A 19,387-nucleotide genomic window follows, 5' to 3' on the forward strand; every position below is an offset into this window, starting at 1 on the left:
AAATCAACTGAAAGGGGATCAATGACCTAACAGAAAAAAAAAAGTAATAAAATTCTTTTAAAAAGCTATAGTTATAAACCTTCTTGATTTTGGACAAGGCAATTATTTTATAGATATGGAAACACAACTGCACAAACCATAGGTAAATAATAGATCAGGTGGACTTCATCAAAATTAAAAATTTCTATGCTTCCAAAAATATCAATAAGAAAGTAAAAATACAGACAGAGAACAAGGAGGCAATATTTGTGAACCATGTACCTGATAACAGACTTGTATCCAGATCCTATAAACACCCTCACAAGTAGTAAAAAAATTAATCTAACTGCAAAAAAATTGAGCAAATGCCTTGAGATTCATAGTTTCCCCTTCCAAGATTAATAAATGAATAGACAAAAATATTTAAAAAGTACCAACATTATTAGTGGTTAGAAAATTATGAATTCAGGTAGCATTGTGGTATCATTTTATACCTAGTAGGATGGCTATAATAAAAAGAATACAATTACAGAAATTAAAGGGAACACATGGGAATTGGAATTATCTTCTCCTGACAGTGAGAGAGAAAGCAGGCAGCTGTTTTAGAAGATAGCTTGACCTTCTCTCAAAAGCTAGGCTTAGAGTTATCATGAAAAGCATTCAAAATGTAAAATTCGTGTGTACCTAGAAACTTACACATGAATGTTCCTAAGTAGCGTGCTTCATCAAAGTCAAAAGTAAAAACAAATAACCCTCAGTTACTAAATGGCTAAGCCAAATGTGATATATTCATAAAACTGTTCACGTAGATTCATTTAATTGCTCAGCCATGAGAAGGAATGAAGTGCTAATATTTGCTATAACATAAATTAACTATCAAAACATTGTGCTGGTGGAAGCAGCCAGATACGAAAGGAAACATTATATAATAGGATTCATATGAGATGTCTAGCATTCTTGAATCCAGAGACAGGGACAAGGCTGGGAGAAAGGGTTAAGAGGAAGAAAATGGTGTCTAGTGGATATAGGTTACTGACTTTGGTTGCTGAATATGATTCGGGATCAGGCAGTAGAGATGCTTGTTCAGCTTCATGAATGTGCATTTGTGTATCTGAGCCAGAAGGCAAAAAGACTGCCTCAAGTCCTCAGAGTTTGGCCCATATCCTGTGTTCCAGCAAGGGATGGAGAGTTGAATACTTCAACCTTACCATCAGAATCCACATTAGTAAAGGCTCACCAAATCTTTAGAAAAGTGGATTCCCCTAGGCAGTTTATAAGAGACAAATATCCTTGTCCTGGTGGATCTGACAGAGTGCTGCTTCCAGACCACTGTTTATAAGCTCAGACAGAGCACGGAGCTACTCTGAATTGGAGTCCCTTGTCTAAGACCTTCCCCTAAATGGTTCCTATAAGGGGTCAGGTTTAGAACGCTCTTCTTTCTCCGACCAGCTTCTCCAGTGAAGGCAAGCTTTCTTCTCTGTGGTGCAATGCAATGGTTACTTGTTACTTGAGTATGCTTCTAGTGGGGAAAAATTTCCAAGCAGAGGCCTTGTATGTCATTCTGATTTCTTAGAACAATGCTTTCAAACATCTGTAGTAGCTGGGGTGGAAGGATCCAGACAGATATCCACCGACCTCTAAAGCTTTTGTGGGAGAGAACCCGAACACTACCACCCACTTTAACCCCTTTCTAACCATTTTTTCCCCAGAAAATCTTCTAGAAGTGGAGCTCTATTTCTGATGTGGACTTTCCAGATTTTTAGGTGAAATATAGAGTTGCCCAATAGCTTCTTTATTTTACATTTTATTTATTTATTGTGTGTATGAATGTGTATGTATGTCTATATGTTTAATTATAAGAGGCTTTGGACCAGTTACATGCCATTTGAGAATTTCAGTGGCTGTACCATGTGTCTCCCTCTCACCCTGTTCTTATACGAGTGTCTCTGAATCCACCATGATGAGTATGGTGGGCCATGATGTCAGATGCCAGATCCACTGTGACTTGGTGATGTTTCTTTCTGAAAAGGGTTAACATAAATGGGTAGAGTCACCTCTGGTTGCCTCCCTGTGTGGGAAGCTAAAGGTCATGTGCATACATATGCAGTGGTACAACACAGGGATGGTGGGAGAGGTGAGGACACTGGGAATAGCCTATGGGAGATGTAAATGTGTGTGTGTGTGTGTGTATGTGTGTGAGAGAGAGAGAGGGGAGGAGGGAGGGAGGGAGGGAGACAGACAGACAGACAGACAGACAGACACAGAGACATCATGACACTGAAGGTGCCACCCCTACCTTCCACGAATATACCAGAACAGTTAAAATATTCACACATAGGTAGGGCTCTAACCTCATCACAGGCTGCACAGCGTGGCTTCAGGCACTCAGCATGGTGCCTGCCACAGTAGATCTTCCCATCTTGGTAAAAGTAGATCAGGTCAACCAGAAGCTCATTGCAGACGGTGCATATAAAGCAGGGTGGATGCCAGCAGATGCCATGGCCAGCACGTGATGCAAACACAGCGATGTCACCGCCCTTAATCTGCCCTCCGCACTGTGAGGGGAAACAAACAGCAGCAACATCAGCGGTAGCTCTCACAATCGTGAAAGAATGATCTGACTATTACCAACAGCTGGCTACTAGTTAAATGCATACTAGTTAGTGTGTCCCCTGCTTTATGTACCTAGTAGGGATCTCTCTTGTTCTTTCCAGGAGCCCCCACCCCAGGGCCTAAGTAAGACAACTTAAGTAACAGAGAATGAGAAACTTAAGGTATGAGAGATGGATTCTCAGTATAGTAGTGTACAAGGGGATCTGTAGACATCAGGCCAATGTATAGAGCCCAGCGAGAAAAGCCTAAGCCTCTCCTACATATCCCAAAGCACATGCTGAGGTACACAGCCAAGTTAACATCATCAGGAGAGGATCCAGAGAGGGGCTTGGCTGGGGTGGGGGCCTGCCTGCATTGCTGAATGGCAGGGACTGGGCACATAAAATTCACTTACTCTTAAATAGCATCTTCCTTTTGCCTATGCCTTTCAGGCATGCTTTTAGCACTCTACTAGCATCTCTTCGTATAGTCTTGATTGAATGGTACTACTCTTCAAGACCACAGTATACAAAGCAGAAATGACAGATGACTCATGCTTACAGCCGGGGTTAGAATACAGTTATGTTCTGAGGGTCTTGGTGGAGGAGGAGAAAGAGGAGGAGGATTGGGCTTATAAAGATGCTCTCTGTTCATCATGGTATTGGCCATGATGTCATGACGTGTGTCTAGCAGAATGGCTCATGTGGGTGTATGGGCTCTACAGATAATGACTAGGGAATAAAAATGGTGCCTCCAAGCCCTTCTCCCAGTGTGGATCTTGTATGATTTACTATGATCCATAGAATAAGGACACAGACCTTATTCTAGCACAGGAATGGCTTCTAGTAGCTTGTGTATGAGATACTACAACACAGAAGGCAACAATCCTCTCTTCCATGATTATGAAAGAACAGCTAAAGTATCCACCCACATAATCATATATGTTCCCCTCCTCCAATCGTTCCAAAAGGTTTTGTATGGAAGGCCTTTCTGCTTCAACACTCCTGACATTATTCTGCTATTCTGCACAGCCATGGGCCCAACTTTTCTTCCCCTTTAAGTAAGCCCCAAGGAGCCTGATCTGAGAGTGGGTGAGGCACTGAATTGAGCACAGTGAATCTCATACCATGAGCACTAACCACTTACAACTCAGGAATTAGTCTCAAGGACTCTTTTCAAGGATGATGACCCATTGCCCCCTCATTGGTCAAGCAGTTTCTTGATCCACTATCAGATTCTTTCGGTTGCTCCTGGAAATCTCAAAATGGGGTTCTAAAATCTACCTGCTCCTCTCAGATGGTCTCCAGCTTCCTCTCACCAAGGTGGCTGGCCTGTCCCCCAGAGCTTGAGTTAGAGGGAGCTGCACAAAAACTGGGAAGATTTAGAGAAGGGTAGGAAATGGTGGGCTACCCTGGAAAGCAGGAATAGGAGGGAGGTGAGGTGAGGTTATCCCTGGCAGGAGATGTGCCTGTCTCTCTCCTCTACCACGCACTAAGCTTGCCACAGCAGAGTAGGCAAACATCTAGATCCTTCAACCCAGTGACGCCCTAAGGAGATGGCATGGGGTTTCTTAGACCCTCAAACTCAGAATAAGGTTAGGCACCATCCCTTATACAGTCCCTTTAAAGGCCACCCATGCTGAGATAATCCTGGATGAGAAACTGACTCATGGTCCAGATAACTATATTTTCAAAGGATGAAGCCATCGCTCTGTGTATGTGATACTACAACACATAGTATGGCTATATGTTTATATGGCTCTCCATGAACTCTGCCTCGATCTGCCATCCCTGCCCTTTACCCCTCTGGATCCAGCCACAGGCCAGCTCACTGTTTCTTATACACAGGAGCTATCCTCCTGCCTTAAGGCAAGGTCTGCACGCTTCTTTCTCTGTACATCTTTTGCTTTTGCTCAAGATACCACCTTCTCAGTGTGGTCTCTTCTGACCATCTTGCTCAAGACTGCAGCCCTTTCCTATTTTACTGCTTTGATTTTTGTCTGGCATCGTCCCCTGGTGCATACCTCTTTACATGAGGAAAACTAAGCTTTCATGCCTTATGCCCACTTCTGTATCTTCAAGGCCTAAAAGAGGGCTGAGCACAACAGGTATTTAATGCAATAATTGTAGAATGAACCTCTTCACTGCCCCAATCCATCCTCACCTGTTCACAAATAGCTCCTGTCATGGTGACGGGGAAAGGCCTGACATTGCCTCGGCCCAGGTTCTCTCGTTTCCTCTGGTTGCTGAAAAGCTTCAGCTCCCTCTTCTCCTCCTCATCCAGGGAGTTGCAATATCGAACCTGAACACAGAGGACAGCACAGAGGAGGCTTCACTGCTCCAGGAAGTACTGACTTCCCCACCCAGGGCTCACAGAAACTATGCTACTTGGTTTGACACTTCCTGAACATTACCAAGTCCAGGCTTGGAGCTAGCCAAGGTGAGCCAACACCAAGAATGGTGATAAGCAAATGGGCTTTCGAAAGGCTATGAACTCTGGAGTTCATGCCTTAGGCAGGTTAGGTGTTCGAGAACGGCTCCTCACCCTTCACACTCTTCCCACATGCAGATCTAAGTCGCCAAGAGTGGCTCAGAGCTGACAACTTGTGAGAACATCCTCGTTCCAAACTGTAAGGAGCTGAAGGGTTCGTGTGTCTGTGTCTATGAGAATGACCCCTGCACGGAAGAATGGCTGCAACCTGGCTGTCAGCATGCATATATCATCTGGCCTCTATTCCCGTTTGGGAAGCAAGAATAGATAGACTTTCACCTGGATTTCTACTAGTGTGACAATATGAGAAAGATACTCTCTTCTTTTTAAAACACAAAGTGTCAAAGAATTAAGGGAGGGACAGCGAGGGCATCAGCATCCAGAATCTGTCATTCTGTGCCATTGTTTATGCCCTTTGATGATTATGTCATGATCCTGAGCTATTGTTTATTGATGCTACTTTTAACTATGACTCACTTTAAGAAACTTGGATGCATTTATTTAAAAGGGAAACAGATTATGGCTACATACAGGAAAATCGGTCACCCGCAAAGATGGGAAGGTAATTCTAAAAGCAGAGAACAAAACCATGTGGTTTCCCCCAGCTAGCCACTGCATCTTCAGCAGATGCTAAAACTGATGTGCTTACTTAGAAATGGAGACCAGAAAGGGCTGCAGTGGCATGAGGAAACCTGCTAGGACCAGGCTGAGCATTTCTCCTTATCCGATTATAGCATCACAAAGATGAAACGTGATTTGAAAGGAAGTAAGCTCTCATTATGGATTCAATGTCATATACTGCTATGCTCAAATCCCACCCCAAGCCATGCTTATACCTTCCTTTGGGATATGTGGTCCTAAAGCACTCCATGATTTCTTCTGGAGTAATCTAGATATCACAAATGTTGGCTGCATTGCTCAAGCTTTGATAAAGAAAACGACAGGAAAACCTTTCAATGACGAATGCTGTGTACTAATCTGAAAGTCAGACCAACTATATCTGTTCAAATTGTGTTGTCTACATGAAAAGACAGTCATTAAGTCTTTGCTTTAGAGTCGATCTCTGTCTTCAGAAGTGGCCATGTCACCATGCTAAATGAATCAATACTGTCCGCTGGCTTTCATTGATCACATTCTACCAACAAGGAGTCATGATCCAAGTGATGACTATTTAACGAAAGTACAGTTAACCACAAACAGAATGGACCACTACAAGCATGGGGCAGATCACTGTCATCCCTCAAGTGATAGGTTAAAAAAAAAAAAAAAGTCTTCAGGGGAATGTTCTAGAAACCTAACAGCCCAGAAAACATGGTTTCACCAATGACATTTTATGGGCTTGCTTTTAAAAACAGGCACACCCCTCCTGCTTGTAAAAACTTGCATTTTCACCTCCAGATTAGTTAACTGGGCATCCGGTTACAATGCTTGCTTTCATCTTTAAAGGAGCCAACTTTTGTGTTTGTTTTGTGAACTATGAAATAAACAGCAGGAGAGAGAAAGAGAGAAATGCAGCTTTCTAGGGAGTCGCCTCAGTTTTTTATTGTCTCATGTATTCAGATTCATATATTTATTTTTGCAGTGTGGAGGATTAAGCACATGTTAGGCAAGGGCCGTGCCACGATCGACATTCTCAGCTCCTCAGCATTAGCTGCTCAAATTGTCTCCTTTGGGGCCAGCAGGATGGCTCAGTGGGTGGAGGAGCTTGCTGCAAAACATGATGTTCTGAACCTGAGTTTCATCCTTTCCACATGGTGGAAGGAGATCAATCAATTCCCACAGATTGTTCTCTGACCTTTACACACATGCTGTGACGTGTGTGTCACACACACACACACACCACACTACATAAAAATATAAAGACAAATTATTCTCTTTTATGCGGATATGTCACCTGGGACTCAGGCCATGTTTGTGATGAGTTGGTAAGAACTGGTGTCCAGCTCTCTACAGGGGTAATTTTTTCTTTGAGTTTAAAATTATTATATTTTTGTTTTAAATATAGAGCTAAGTAGAGCAAATCTGTAAGATTCTTGAAACTAGATACCTACAAATTAATTTCCAGCTTAGAAGCTTAACTTCCTCCCACACAATCTTTTAAAAGCTTGCTTACAGATATCTTCCCTAGGATCAATGTCATTTCAATAATAAGTGACGCTGGCCAGGCAAGGTAGGCCATCTGTAACCAGCTCTCAGAGGGGGGAGATCTGAGAGGTCACTGAGCTGCTGACAGCGTTCTAAGTTATCCTGACTAAAGTGAAAGGTAGCCTCAAAAAATAAAAATCAAATAAATACATGCCTGCTTATAGAGCTGTGTTTCTGGGCTTAGAAAAAAAAAAAAAAGGAATGCCCATAATACTTTCAAAATAAAGATGGATGACTCTAAGAAGGTCGACTTTGGCTCGATAAAAATCCTAGTGAGAGCTGCCAATCTAGACCTGTAACTTGACAGGGGGCTGCCCTTGACAGGGAGAACTTGCATATACACCTCTCAGGAAACAATCCTGAGAATCTGAGAGACTCACAGTGTTCCTTCTGGGCATGAAGTGGTCCTTAGTCATCTTCCCAACCCCCACAAGTGGCTGGCAGAACACAGTCAAGTCAGAGAACACTGGCCTGAGCTTTCAAACGTTAGTGCTTCCTGTTTTCTGTACTAGTCAGTCATACTGGGCTTGGAGTCTAACCCAGTCCAGGATGAGACTGTTTTTTTTTGGGGGGGGTGGGGGTTGGGTAGGATGGGGTGAGGACTGCTCAACCAGTTTCTTTAGATTCTAAGGAAGCCAAAATTTAATATCAATTGCTGGAAGTTTTTGGCAGCAATCTTACCGGTCACAATGATTAGGAAGAGGGACAATTCACAGAGGTTCTGGAAACCCACAAAAGCCCCCTCCAAGCACCTTACCTCATTGTCGTGGGGCGGCAGCTGGTGCAACAGCTGCTTGATTCGCAATTTCTCTCCAGGACTGTTGACATAGGGGACTTTCTCTTCTGGGAGGCAGCTATAATACTGGTGCACCTGAGGGACAGAACACACAGAACGCTTGCCCATTACTCACCCCACGTGTCACCACCCCTCGCCACCCTGAGGAAAGCTCATGGTGGAACGCCAGCTGCTTCGTTGCTCCTATCACCCCTCAAGACAGTCAACTGCTGCCTCTCCTACCGCACGCACAGAAGAGCATCCTAAAAGACAGAGCCAAGTGAATTGCCCCTCACTTGGGGCTAGCCCTCTCTGGAGAGGGGAAAGAAAAATCAAAGAAATTCCTTATCAAAGGAGAATTCACAAATGCACAGGTGAAGCCAGAGGGCAAGGCTTTCCCCAGATGACTCCCGGTGTTGCTTTACCATTTTCTGTGCCGCTGTCCCATGGGAGGCACCTCTCTAGCCAAGGGATGTGTCAGCGCCTGCCTAAATACTGCTCTCAGACCTTTCTCTGGCACTCTGGCAGGTTCCTGGGTGTCTCAGCCTCCACCTACGTCAAAAGCCCTCGAGGTCTGAGCTGTTTTCAATGCAGGCAGCACTGAAAAAGAGACTCAGCACAAGGACTTTTGGTCTCCTAAAATGCTGCTCACTAGAACTAATGCATCCCTGCAGCTTCTGAAGTTCACTCATTCTTAAACAATGGAGAAAGTACCAAGCATCCAGCTTTGCCTAAGAAAAGAAGGCAAACATTCTACTGAGGCTATGGACCCCTAGGATATTGAAGGAGAAACATAACAGGCCCATGTTAGTGATGTTTTTCCCCAGCAGCAAGCAGTAAGTTTTTTTTTTTTTTACTTCTTTGTGAATTAATATATATCTAAATATATTTTTATTATTTTAAATATACCTTTATATATATGTATATATAAATATTGAAGGAAGGAAAAGGAAGGAAAAATGGTATAATTCTATTTTTAATTAAAATATTTGTTATATATTTATGTGTATGTATGTGTGCTTCTGTGAGTTTATGTGTATTAGTGCTTCCAGAGGGTAGAGGGCAGTCACGTTGGTGAGGCTTTAATGGGTGTAGCTTCTGCCATCCTAGAGACTCAGTCTCACAGCAAACTCCCTGATCCTCTGGTTCTTAGACATTGTTGTGCTCCTGGACAGAGACAAAGGCCAAGTCCTTCCTACAGAAGTGACACACAGACACCTTTAGAGTGGTAGAGACAGGGGAGAGGAGACTCTCTAGGTAGGACACCCTGAACCCTTGTTGACCTGAGAAGTCTGTATGTAATGCTTGCTTGGCTATATACATCTATGCCCTGTGATGTCTTCCTATATTTAAAGTCTTTAACTGATGAAGAAAAAGAACTCATCCTCTAGCTGGTACCATCACTATCAGGTCACATGAAAAAATACACAGGAGTAAAAACTGACAGGAAAGGGCCTGGGGTGTGGCTCTGTCAGCGATGAGCATAAGGACCTCCGTTTGGATCCCCTGTGTCAGTGTAAAAAGCTGGTAGAATAGCATGCATCTGTAACCCAGAACGGGGTTAGAGAGGTAGGTAGATCTCTGGATCTCCTTGGCTAGCTAGCCTAGCCATTAGTAAGTTCCAGGCTCAGTGAGAGACCCTGTCTTCAAAAACAAGTTGGGATGTGACAAAAAAAGGTACATACCCATAGATGACCTCTAGTTTCCAAATGCACATATATGTACATACTCACATAAACAGATACATATATCCCCCCCCAACACACACACAAAGACAGACACACAGATGTCAGCCAGATAGCCAGACAGGGTGCTAATAATCCACGGTGTGGTATTTTATAGAAGGGGGAAGAATTCCGTATAGGCTCAGACACCATGGAAGATGCTTCCAAGATCTCCCACAAAGCAGGATAAGCAGCTCTCATGAGATAACACACTTATCCAATGAGTTGGGGTCGGAGACTGCACTCTAATACTATCACACGCTCACACTCCATATTGCCCTCCGCACGCTTCCTCTTAGTCCTTTGCATTAGCAGTTGTGGATATGAACCAACGTCTCAGAAATGCCGGGGTGAAGAGCTGTAAAAGCCCTGCCTACATGGATCTCTAGAAACCAAGTTATGAGTGTTAGAGGGGACAAGCAGGTGACAAGGTTTGAGACGACGAGGCTTTAAGAAATGTGAAAGCCCTCTTTATCTATAAAATAAGGGAAGCCATTTGCCACGACGTGCCTATAATCCTCTGAATCGAGTCCTGAAGGTAACCGCAGACTTCATGTTGCTGACTAGCTGGGTTTTGGAAGGAAGTCTGAGTTGCTGTAAATCCCTCCTTAGAGGCGGCTGGCAGGAAGCCATGTCCTGGATGGATGGAACGACTCTGAGTTTTGTAGGCAGGTCACAGATGGCTAGCACTCCTGAGAAGTGACAGATCATATCATAAATTAGCTGGAGATTAGTGGCTGGCTTTCTGGCCATCTGACAACCACACTATTCTGGGAATGTCTTCCGAGAGTCCTTGTACCATATGCCTCACTGGGCAACAGCCAGGTGTAAGGAAGAGGAACCCAGTGTCTGTAGTTTGGCACTTGACCTTTGCCCCTGAGTCAGAACACTATGGGAAGATCTTCCAAGACACGTGTAGTGCCACACACCCGTAACCCTTGAACTTGTGAGGCTGAGGAAGGAAGATTGGAAGTTTGAGGCTAGCCTCAGCTGTATAGCGAAACCCTGTCTCAACAATAATAGAAGGACAAAGAAGAGGGGAGGGGGGTAAAATTGAAGAAGAAGAAGAAAAAGAAGGAGGAGGAAGAGGAGGAGGAGGAAGAGGAGAAGAAGAAGAAGAAGAAGAAGAAGAAGAAGAAGAAGAAGAAGAAGAAGAAGAAGAAGAAGAAGAAGAATACAGCTTTGCTCTAGTCATTCTTAAACCTTTCACAATGGTAAAGCATCAGCTAACATGAGATAAATCACTGCCATGCTCGGTAATACAGACAACTGGATCTCCCTTGACCTTCCTGCCAATCACAGCTCATTATCTTCACAGCAGCCATTCCCAAGAGCCCTTCTTTAGTGGTACATTGAACCAAGCCTGCTGGGATGCTGCTCATTTGTTTCCAGGGCAGAATCCTCTCTGTAGCCTCCACAGCATGGTGGCTAGGTGAACCTCTAGCTCCGGCCCTGTCGTTTCCCAAGCAAGTTACATGAGTGTTCAGGTTCATCATAAGATCATGAAGACTGAATGAGAGTGGGTACTTATGACACGAATGCATACTGATGAACTACCCAGACTGACCTAATCAAGATGGAAGACTCTGGATGGAAGACAGCCATAATGGCAGATCTAGGCTACCAGTTTGACTACATCTGAAATCAACTAAAACTCAAGCAGCTGGGCATGGCCATGAGAGATTTTCCTGACTTGCTCATTTGAGGTAGGAAGACCTAGCCTAAATCTGGGTCACAGCTTCTGATAGCATGTCGCATAAAAGGACATGGAAGAAGGCAGCTTTTTGAATGCTTGCTCTCACTCTCAAAAGTTCATCTATCCTGTCACCGAGGCATTCCTTTGCTGGACTGGTATTAGAGTCTAGTTCTTTGGGATTCCAATGTAGACTGGAAACCAACAGCTCTCTAAGACTTCCCTGGGACTCCAGCACCAGATGGTGACTGCTGAGACATCCCATCTCATGTACCACACAACTACTGGATTCTTGGCCTGTCAGGAAATAGCCTTTGTTGGACTACTGGGATCACAGCCTATAATTCAAATAAATCTCATCTACACACACACACACACACACACACACACACGCACAGAGAGAGAGAGAGAGAGAGAGAGAGAGAGAGAGATATGCATGCACACAGACACAGACACACAAACACACATATACACATCATTCACTATTCATCTTATAAGTTGTATTCATTTTGAGAACTGTGACTTATTTATTAGTCAATGGCCCTTCTTACACTTACACACACACACACACACACACACACACACACACACACACACACACAAAATGTGAGAACCCTAACTAATGCAATGGCCTTTCTTTCATGTTAGGACTTGTAGCAATACTGGTTGTGTAGAGAGTGAGACAAAATATAGGAACCATCTGTCTAAGCCCAAGCAAGAAAAATAGGCTGCAAGGAATATAGTCCTATTAAAATGAACTGATTTTCTGAGGAGAGAATGTCAAACTATAAAGGCATGTTTTCTCCTCAGCTTCTCATCTCGCTCATCCCAGAGTCTTCTGACCTCTGCTCTCTTCTCTTTGTAAACCTTCCACAATGCTGAAGGTTTCCCCAGCACTGCTTTAGTGTCTCAGACTGTAAATTCTCAACTATAAATTCCCTCAGAGAAAGGTCCTGGATACCTGTCTTGGGTTGGGTCTGCACTGAAAGATGTAAGGAGCTCCACATAGGTGGGTGGGCACCCACAGAGGACTCTGGAGATATCTATTGAGTCAACAGAGGCAGTGACTGCTTTCTGGTTAATATAGCTCTTTCTTTTCTGGACAGTCAACATTACCTGTTACACTTCACATCTCATGATCACCACTGGAATCCATCCTTTCTCCCAGTATCTCATAAGTCTTCACATACAGACTCTTCCTTCCAAGGTCACCAACACTTTTATGGAGGACTGAATTCTTTACTTATCAAGTTGACTTTTCTCAAAACAAATCAGTTCACACCAATTAATGATCTACCAAGTTACTGACTATCCTGAGGCAGGGGACCCAGTGGACTCTGAGGAGAAACATAACTTAGCCCTTCATTGACTTCCAATCCTCTCCAAAGCCTGTTGAGGGCTTGTCATATTGGTTTCTCCATTTCTGGAGAGTTAGGTGCTAGAAGTTCTAATGGGGATGGGGTAATAGAAGTCATTAGCTAGGGGAAGGGACAGTTCTGTGAGTCCCCAGGCAATGGATGCTGCATACATTCTCTACTGGAATCCCCTGCCATAAAGTCACAGGACAGCCCCAAACAAGCATCAACCAAACCAATGGAAATGAGAAACTATGGAGTCTACTTTTCAAAACCACAAAAATTCAATTTGACACTACCTCAAGAAAACCCCACACAAGGCTTATTTTAGCCCAAACATGTTCACATATTCATTTTATAAGTAAATACACAATCAGTAATGATCATTATTAGGTTATTAATCAACTGGCATGTCAATAACACTGCTAATTGCATTGTTCTTCAAAAGCAACTATGTTGAATGTGCTAGAGGCTTTGCTCTACTTAGATGTTCCTAGGTAAGGATGTCCCATGATTCTGCCTGGGTGAAGTCACACTGGGTTCACTTTGCCTGAACAAGAGCGATGGGAACACAGAGAATTGGCTTAGGAATTAAGCTGCTGGAGACTTTTATTTAAGACATTACTCGAGGTCTAGGCAGCTTGGCAGCAGCTTCTGTCTGTGTTGGATGGATGGTAAGAGCTTTACCCAGTGTACAAACTCATTCTACAAATCAAGGCCTCACCCAGTTGTGAAGACTGGGCTTGTTTGATGGACTTGCACATTTGACAACTTTTCTGTCTGGGTGGAGATGGGAGCTAGAGCTGATGACTACATTTGGGAGAAAATCATCCTCTGTAAAAAGAGTGGAAAAAAAAAGCAGCTGGAACAGGAGCAACAGCTGCCGCCTCTGCAGCTGTAAAACACCTGGTTTAGTGCAACAGGTCTCGCATCCTGTAGCTTGCACTGGACTCATCTGGGAGGCATGTGAAGATCCTGATTTCTAACTTGGCAGGTGTGGGGCCCCGCAATGTGCATTTCTAACCATTGGGTCATCCTATTCGCCCATTGTCCACAATCTCAGAGTTTTACAGCTAACCCATTGCCTCCTCTCAGCAGCCACAACAGGCTTCCTATTTTCTTCAAGACATCCAGAAATTTCTAAAGAAGGAAGAACTTGTTGAGCTCCAACCAGCTATTCATGAGTCTCCTCCTCCACCTGGGCATATGCCTGGGAAGAGAGAGTCCACAGCCTTGGTGGGAACTCGAAGTGCTAATGCTTTGAGGCGGGACCACTTTTATATCTAGATCTGCTTATAGCGGGAACCCAACAAAAGCAAGGCACACGCACTTGCCTGGCCCCAGAATCTATTGTTCTTCAATGCCTACTTGAAAAAAGGGATCTGTGACCTTTTTATTTACTGAGTGGCTCTTGGGTCTGAAGTATTTGTATGTGTAGTATTCCATGAGCCCTCCAAGCACCGAGATGTGAGAGTCTCATACTCACTAGAGCATGCCATTAAAAAGAAACTTCTGAGGCTAGCAAGATAGCTTGGATGGTCGAGGGCTTGTGGTCCAAGTACAAGGGCCTGCATTTGACCCTTAGAACTCACACAGAAAGCTGTGTATTGTTTGATAATCCTAGGATGGGGGAGTCTGGGATGAGATGGTCCCTGGGGCTCATTGACCAGTCAGTCTGCCAAGCCAGCAAAATCCAGGTAAAATGAGGAGAATTTGTTTTTAAAAAGAAAATAGATGGAACCTGAAAATGACACTTAAGGTTGACCTCTAGCCATCTATAAAGACGTGCACACATGCGCATGCATACCTGCACATAAACCTGCATACACATATGTGTATACATAACTGCATACACACGCACACACATGCACATGCACACACAAACACACACACGCACACACACATGCATACATGCAGGCATGCACGAACAGAACACTGCTTGTGAACACTTGCTTCCTCATCCCCTATTCTGATCTCTAGGGATTCACCCATTGCAAAGATGGATGGGAAAAAGAACTAAAAGCCCTTCATGTAGTGTATTCCCATTATGTCTGTATTGCTGACTATAGAAATGAAGAATATTTTTTCTTTTAGTGTTCTCCATAATATAGCAACACAGGACTTCCCAATAAATTCAAAGTGAACTGTGGTAGGTACAAATGTGCTCCGTACTAAACAGTCCCCCACAATACCATGGCTTGATGATGTCAGGATGCTGTAGCAGTCACAGCGGCTACACTTGCTTAGTTCCCTTTTTCTCAACAATTTTACTGAGCATACCAGTGTACCTGCCCAGGAACACTGTTTATATACACCCTCCCCTCGGAATTCCACATGCCCATTTGGCTGTAGTCTAGCCAATAGATGGCATGGGTATGACTTCTGTGGCTCTTTCCAGGATGCCACTTGCCCTTTTTGTCTTGTTTTCTACATGAAAGATAAGTACACAGAATGGCTGAAGTTCCAGCAGCCACAATGTACCATAAAGTAAAATTAAGAATGGAATTTGTGGCCTGAAAATAGTATAGAAAGCTAGGAGCCAGAGGCAGAGGCAGGGACAGGTGGATCTCTGAGCTTGAGGCCAGCCTGGTCTATGTAGCAAGCTCCAGAATAGCTAGGACTATGTAGCAAGCTCCAGGACCCCATCTAAAAAAAACCCAAATAATAGTAATAATAATAATAATGATGATGATGATGACAGTACTGACCATGAACCAGTGGAAAAAATTATTTATGGTATCTATTAATAGGATGACTACAATCCTTTCCTGAGATAGAGGTGGTTTTTCCAACATTAGCATACTTCAGAATCATCTGACACCTTTATTGACCATCATGGCCATTATCATGCCTCTGTGTTAGAAAAGGAGCCTGTAAGTCTGACCAAATAACTCACAGACTGGGAGATAGACAGGTTTAAGAAGAAAGTAAAAATGACTCTGCAAGGCACAGGCAGAAACTCTTAAACTGTAATCTCTGAAATCACTGGTATGAGCCAGCACTGTGAAGGCTTAGGGAAAGCTCCTCCTAACTCAGGACTCACCAGAGCACAGGCCTCTTGCTTCCTATTCCCCAAGAAGCATAGAGCCTTGGCTCATCCCCAGCCTAGTGTGGTGAGACCTGCAGCTTACAGGAGCCTCTCGATAGGCAGGCTGTGCAGACACTGGGAAGACGTGGCCTGACTTTGGGGGATATGGTGATATTTATGAAAAGTACATACTGGTTCTCAGAATAGCACCTAGAAGACAATTGGGTTCCATTATAGCAATGGGGGCATAGTGCTTCTGAAGGTCTGATAGTTTATTTTGCTTCTATTTGTCAGAGCTTCATCAACCAAGAAGTAGGGGAAAGTGTCGTGAAGCGGTGTCTCACCTTCCCTGCATGTCTTCTCTCCCCTGGAGATGCACATTAGAACTTTAATTGGTTTGCTCAGAATGCAACTGGGGAAACAGCAATGGGATCCCCAAACATCTCCATCATGCTCAGACTCCTGCAGAACTGGAGTCAAATTTAGAAGAGTGAGCTCATTTGAGATGTTTTCAAAGACGAATCTCATTTATTGCTTATGCCAGTGTTAAAGTTCAACAATAAATCCTGACAGAGGTGGGTTCTGAAGACTGAGAATATGCTTGCTGGATACTTACTCCCTCATGACAAGCCACCTCTCCCAGACCAGCTTGGCTCCTCTGCTCTGGCTACAACTGCTTCTGGACTCACCCTGCTCTGACCTTTGAGCTTCTATCTGCAATTCCTTTCCAATGGGAAAACTATCTCGCCTGTGTATAACTGAGATAGGTCCCCATGTTCCTGAGCCTTTCAGAAACCCTTTCCCTGGAAATACAAGAGCACAGTCCTCACTGTAACACTATAGCCCTTTCTTCAAGACTGCTACTGGACTCTTCAGGTCCTAGTCTGTTCAAGATGCCATCTTTACTTCTACCCGGGGCCTTCCCTCTCCATGGGACACAACCTTACTTCTATTCTTTGCTCAGGGGTCATGCGAAGAGTGACTTACCTTCACTATCCTACTGGTCAGTATCAGGCTTTCTTATACTGTTTAGTTCACTGCTTCTAAACTGGGTGTCTTCTACCCCCTCCCCCCAAATATCTAGATATCTATAGACTTTTTTTTTTCTGTCAAGGGTAGGGTAGGGGCTGATGGTGGCATCCAGTGGGTGGAGACCAAGGAAGCTGCTAAATTTCCTACAATGCTGAGATCACACCTGCAGCAAGGACACTTCTCTCAAAACATCCATACTTGGGGTTGGAGAGATGCCTTAGTGGTTAAGAACACTTGCTGGTCCTGACTTCAGTTCCCAGAACCCTTCTGGTGTCTTAAAACCACTTATAAATCCAGTTCCAGAAAATCCAGTGTCCTCTTCTTGTATTGTGAGCAACTGGTACACAGACATGCATGCTCACAAAACATCTACATGTACAAAAAAACCCCAAACAACAACAACAACAACGCCAAAAAACGAAGAAAAAAATTTAACAGTGGAGCTGAGGAGAGGACACCATAGGTGAATTGCTTGCTGCACAGGTATAATAACTTGAATTTGGATCTCTAGTACCCATGTAAAAACCTGGGCATGGCTGTGTGTGCCTATACTCTCTGCACTGGAAGGCAGAGACAGGAGAATTCACACGACTCATTGGCCATCCAGACTAGCCAATTGGTAAGCTCCAGTTCAGTGAGAGATCTTGCTTCAAAAAATAAAACATTGATGAACAGAAGACCTCTGTTTGATCTCTGGCCTGCACACATATACAAAACGTACACTCATCCAGGTGCACACACTTGCATAAGCAGGCGCACACACTTGCATATGCCACACTACAACAATGATAAGAGAAACACCAATAATGACAAGACTAATAAGCTCTGAGCCAGTGTGGCTTTCAAGACTTTTCTGCTGACTGGGAAGCTGACTCCTTGCCCCTTGGTTCTTCTCCAGCATCTAGGATGGAATCTCTAAAACTGTTTACTCACAGCCTGGAAGAAGATCTGGCTGCCTTAGGTTGTTGAGTAAATGCATACCGTGTTCAAACCTCATGTGCCTAGCTTCTGATCAATGGTGAGAGGAAACAAAGAGGGGTTTTAGGAGAACCGGGAGAAGAGCAGCAAGATTCCCTTCTATTCATCCAAGCAGTTGTGTTTTTCTCCAGAAATTAATGGCTAAGGTGCGTGGATCCTAGATTAAAGATGTTCAGGCTAACTACCGACACTTCAAGAGAATGAGACAAAAATGTTTATTTTGAAGCCAGATTGTTTTACATTAGCTTATTTTTTTCATTTTATACATATGAATGTTTTGCTTGCATGAATGCCTGTGCACCAAGTATGTACCAATGCCCACAGAGTCCAGAAAGAGGGTACTTGATTCCCTGAAACTAGAGTTACAGATTATAATCCACCACGTGGGTTCAGGGATTAGGACCTAAGTGCATTGAAAGAGAAACTCTGAGCCATCTCTACAGCCCCTAAATTAACATTTGGAGAAAAAAAATTGTAAATTTTTTTTTTAATTTAGGTGTATATGTATAAGCTTATATATAGTGTGTATGTATATAGATGCATACAGAGGCCAGAAGAGGGAGTCAGAGTCCCTGGAGCCCAAGTTTTAGGCATGGCTGACATGGCGCTGGGAACTGAACTCTGATCTTCTGCAGGAGCAGTAAGCATTCTTAACTGCTGAGCCCCAGCATTTAAAGAAATTAAGAAAAATAATTGACTTGGCAGGTACATGATTCCAGTCACACATGTTGTCCTGCTTCTGTTAGCTCTTATATGCCCCTTCTCATTTCAACTCTTGCTATTTTAAAATATATGATATTAGGCTAAATTGCTTAGTTAGAAATGTTTAGCTGAAAAATACTTTCCCGTTCACACAGGTAGACAAGTTCATGCACTGAGCCCCACGTGACCTTAGCACTACACTTGCATCTTTAGTCTCTGAGTCTGTTTCATGGGACCTACATTCCACCTCCTCAAAAGTCTCCATTTCTTTCTGTGGCCTTTTCCTTTCTCCTCTCTTCTTTCCTTCCTAAATCCCCTGATGAAATATAGAGCAGAAGAACATTTAAAATTATTGTGTACCGCCAGCTGTTTGGTTTCCTACAGTTAAGGAGGAAGTTGAACATTACATGCCTTCATGAATAAGAACAAGTCCCCAAGCCTTAATGTAACTTCTGTTTCTAAGTCTCATATGATTATCAATCTGTGTTAGGGTAGTCAGTGCTCACCCTTAAAAGGGGAAAACAGCCTCCACTTTGCGGATAGCTACTCAAGGATAATCAAAGTTGATGCTTGCCCAAAGTGTGAGGGAAGGAAACTGCATTGATGTTTAATGTTGAGTCTTGATTATGGCAGAGGCTAAGCCTTTAGCTTCAAGGCTACTCACATTTCTGAATTTCAGTGTGCTCTTCTAAAACCACAATAAGTGAACGTGACGGCTAAAGGTTATCAGAGAATGAAAATACACCGGAACTATGAGGCTGCATATATGTCAAATCAGCTATCATTGAAATCAGCTATTATTGAAAGAGACAACCTTGGAGTTGGGAATTGTGCTGGGCTGTTACTGATGGCCTGAGGAGAGTGGTTTAGGGTGGCTCAGTACCTTGCAGAAAG

The 19,387-nt window shown here is 43.6% G+C and overlaps 1 protein-coding gene across 1 annotated transcript in view; it reads right to left on the reverse strand.

The window, feature by feature from the left end:
• The window catches only part of Prickle2 (prickle planar cell polarity protein 2), a 107,599-nt gene that overhangs the window by 47,424 nt on the left and 40,788 nt on the right, over positions 1-19,387 (reverse strand). Inside the window, exons 3-5 of the mRNA XM_028773020.1 lie at positions 7,964-8,077; positions 4,735-4,872; positions 2,331-2,534 (exon numbers count right to left, since the gene is read on the reverse strand). Coding sequence (XP_028628853.1) covers positions 2,331-2,534; positions 4,735-4,872; positions 7,964-8,077 — 456 coding nt within the window. The remainder of the gene's footprint in view (positions 1-2,330; positions 2,535-4,734; positions 4,873-7,963; positions 8,078-19,387) is intronic.

This window comes from Grammomys surdaster, unplaced genomic scaffold, assembly GCF_004785775.1.
Source record: "Grammomys surdaster isolate TR1022 unplaced genomic scaffold, NIH_TR_1.0 220, whole genome shotgun sequence".
Classification (NCBI taxonomy): Eukaryota; Metazoa; Chordata; class Mammalia; order Rodentia; family Muridae; genus Grammomys; species Grammomys surdaster.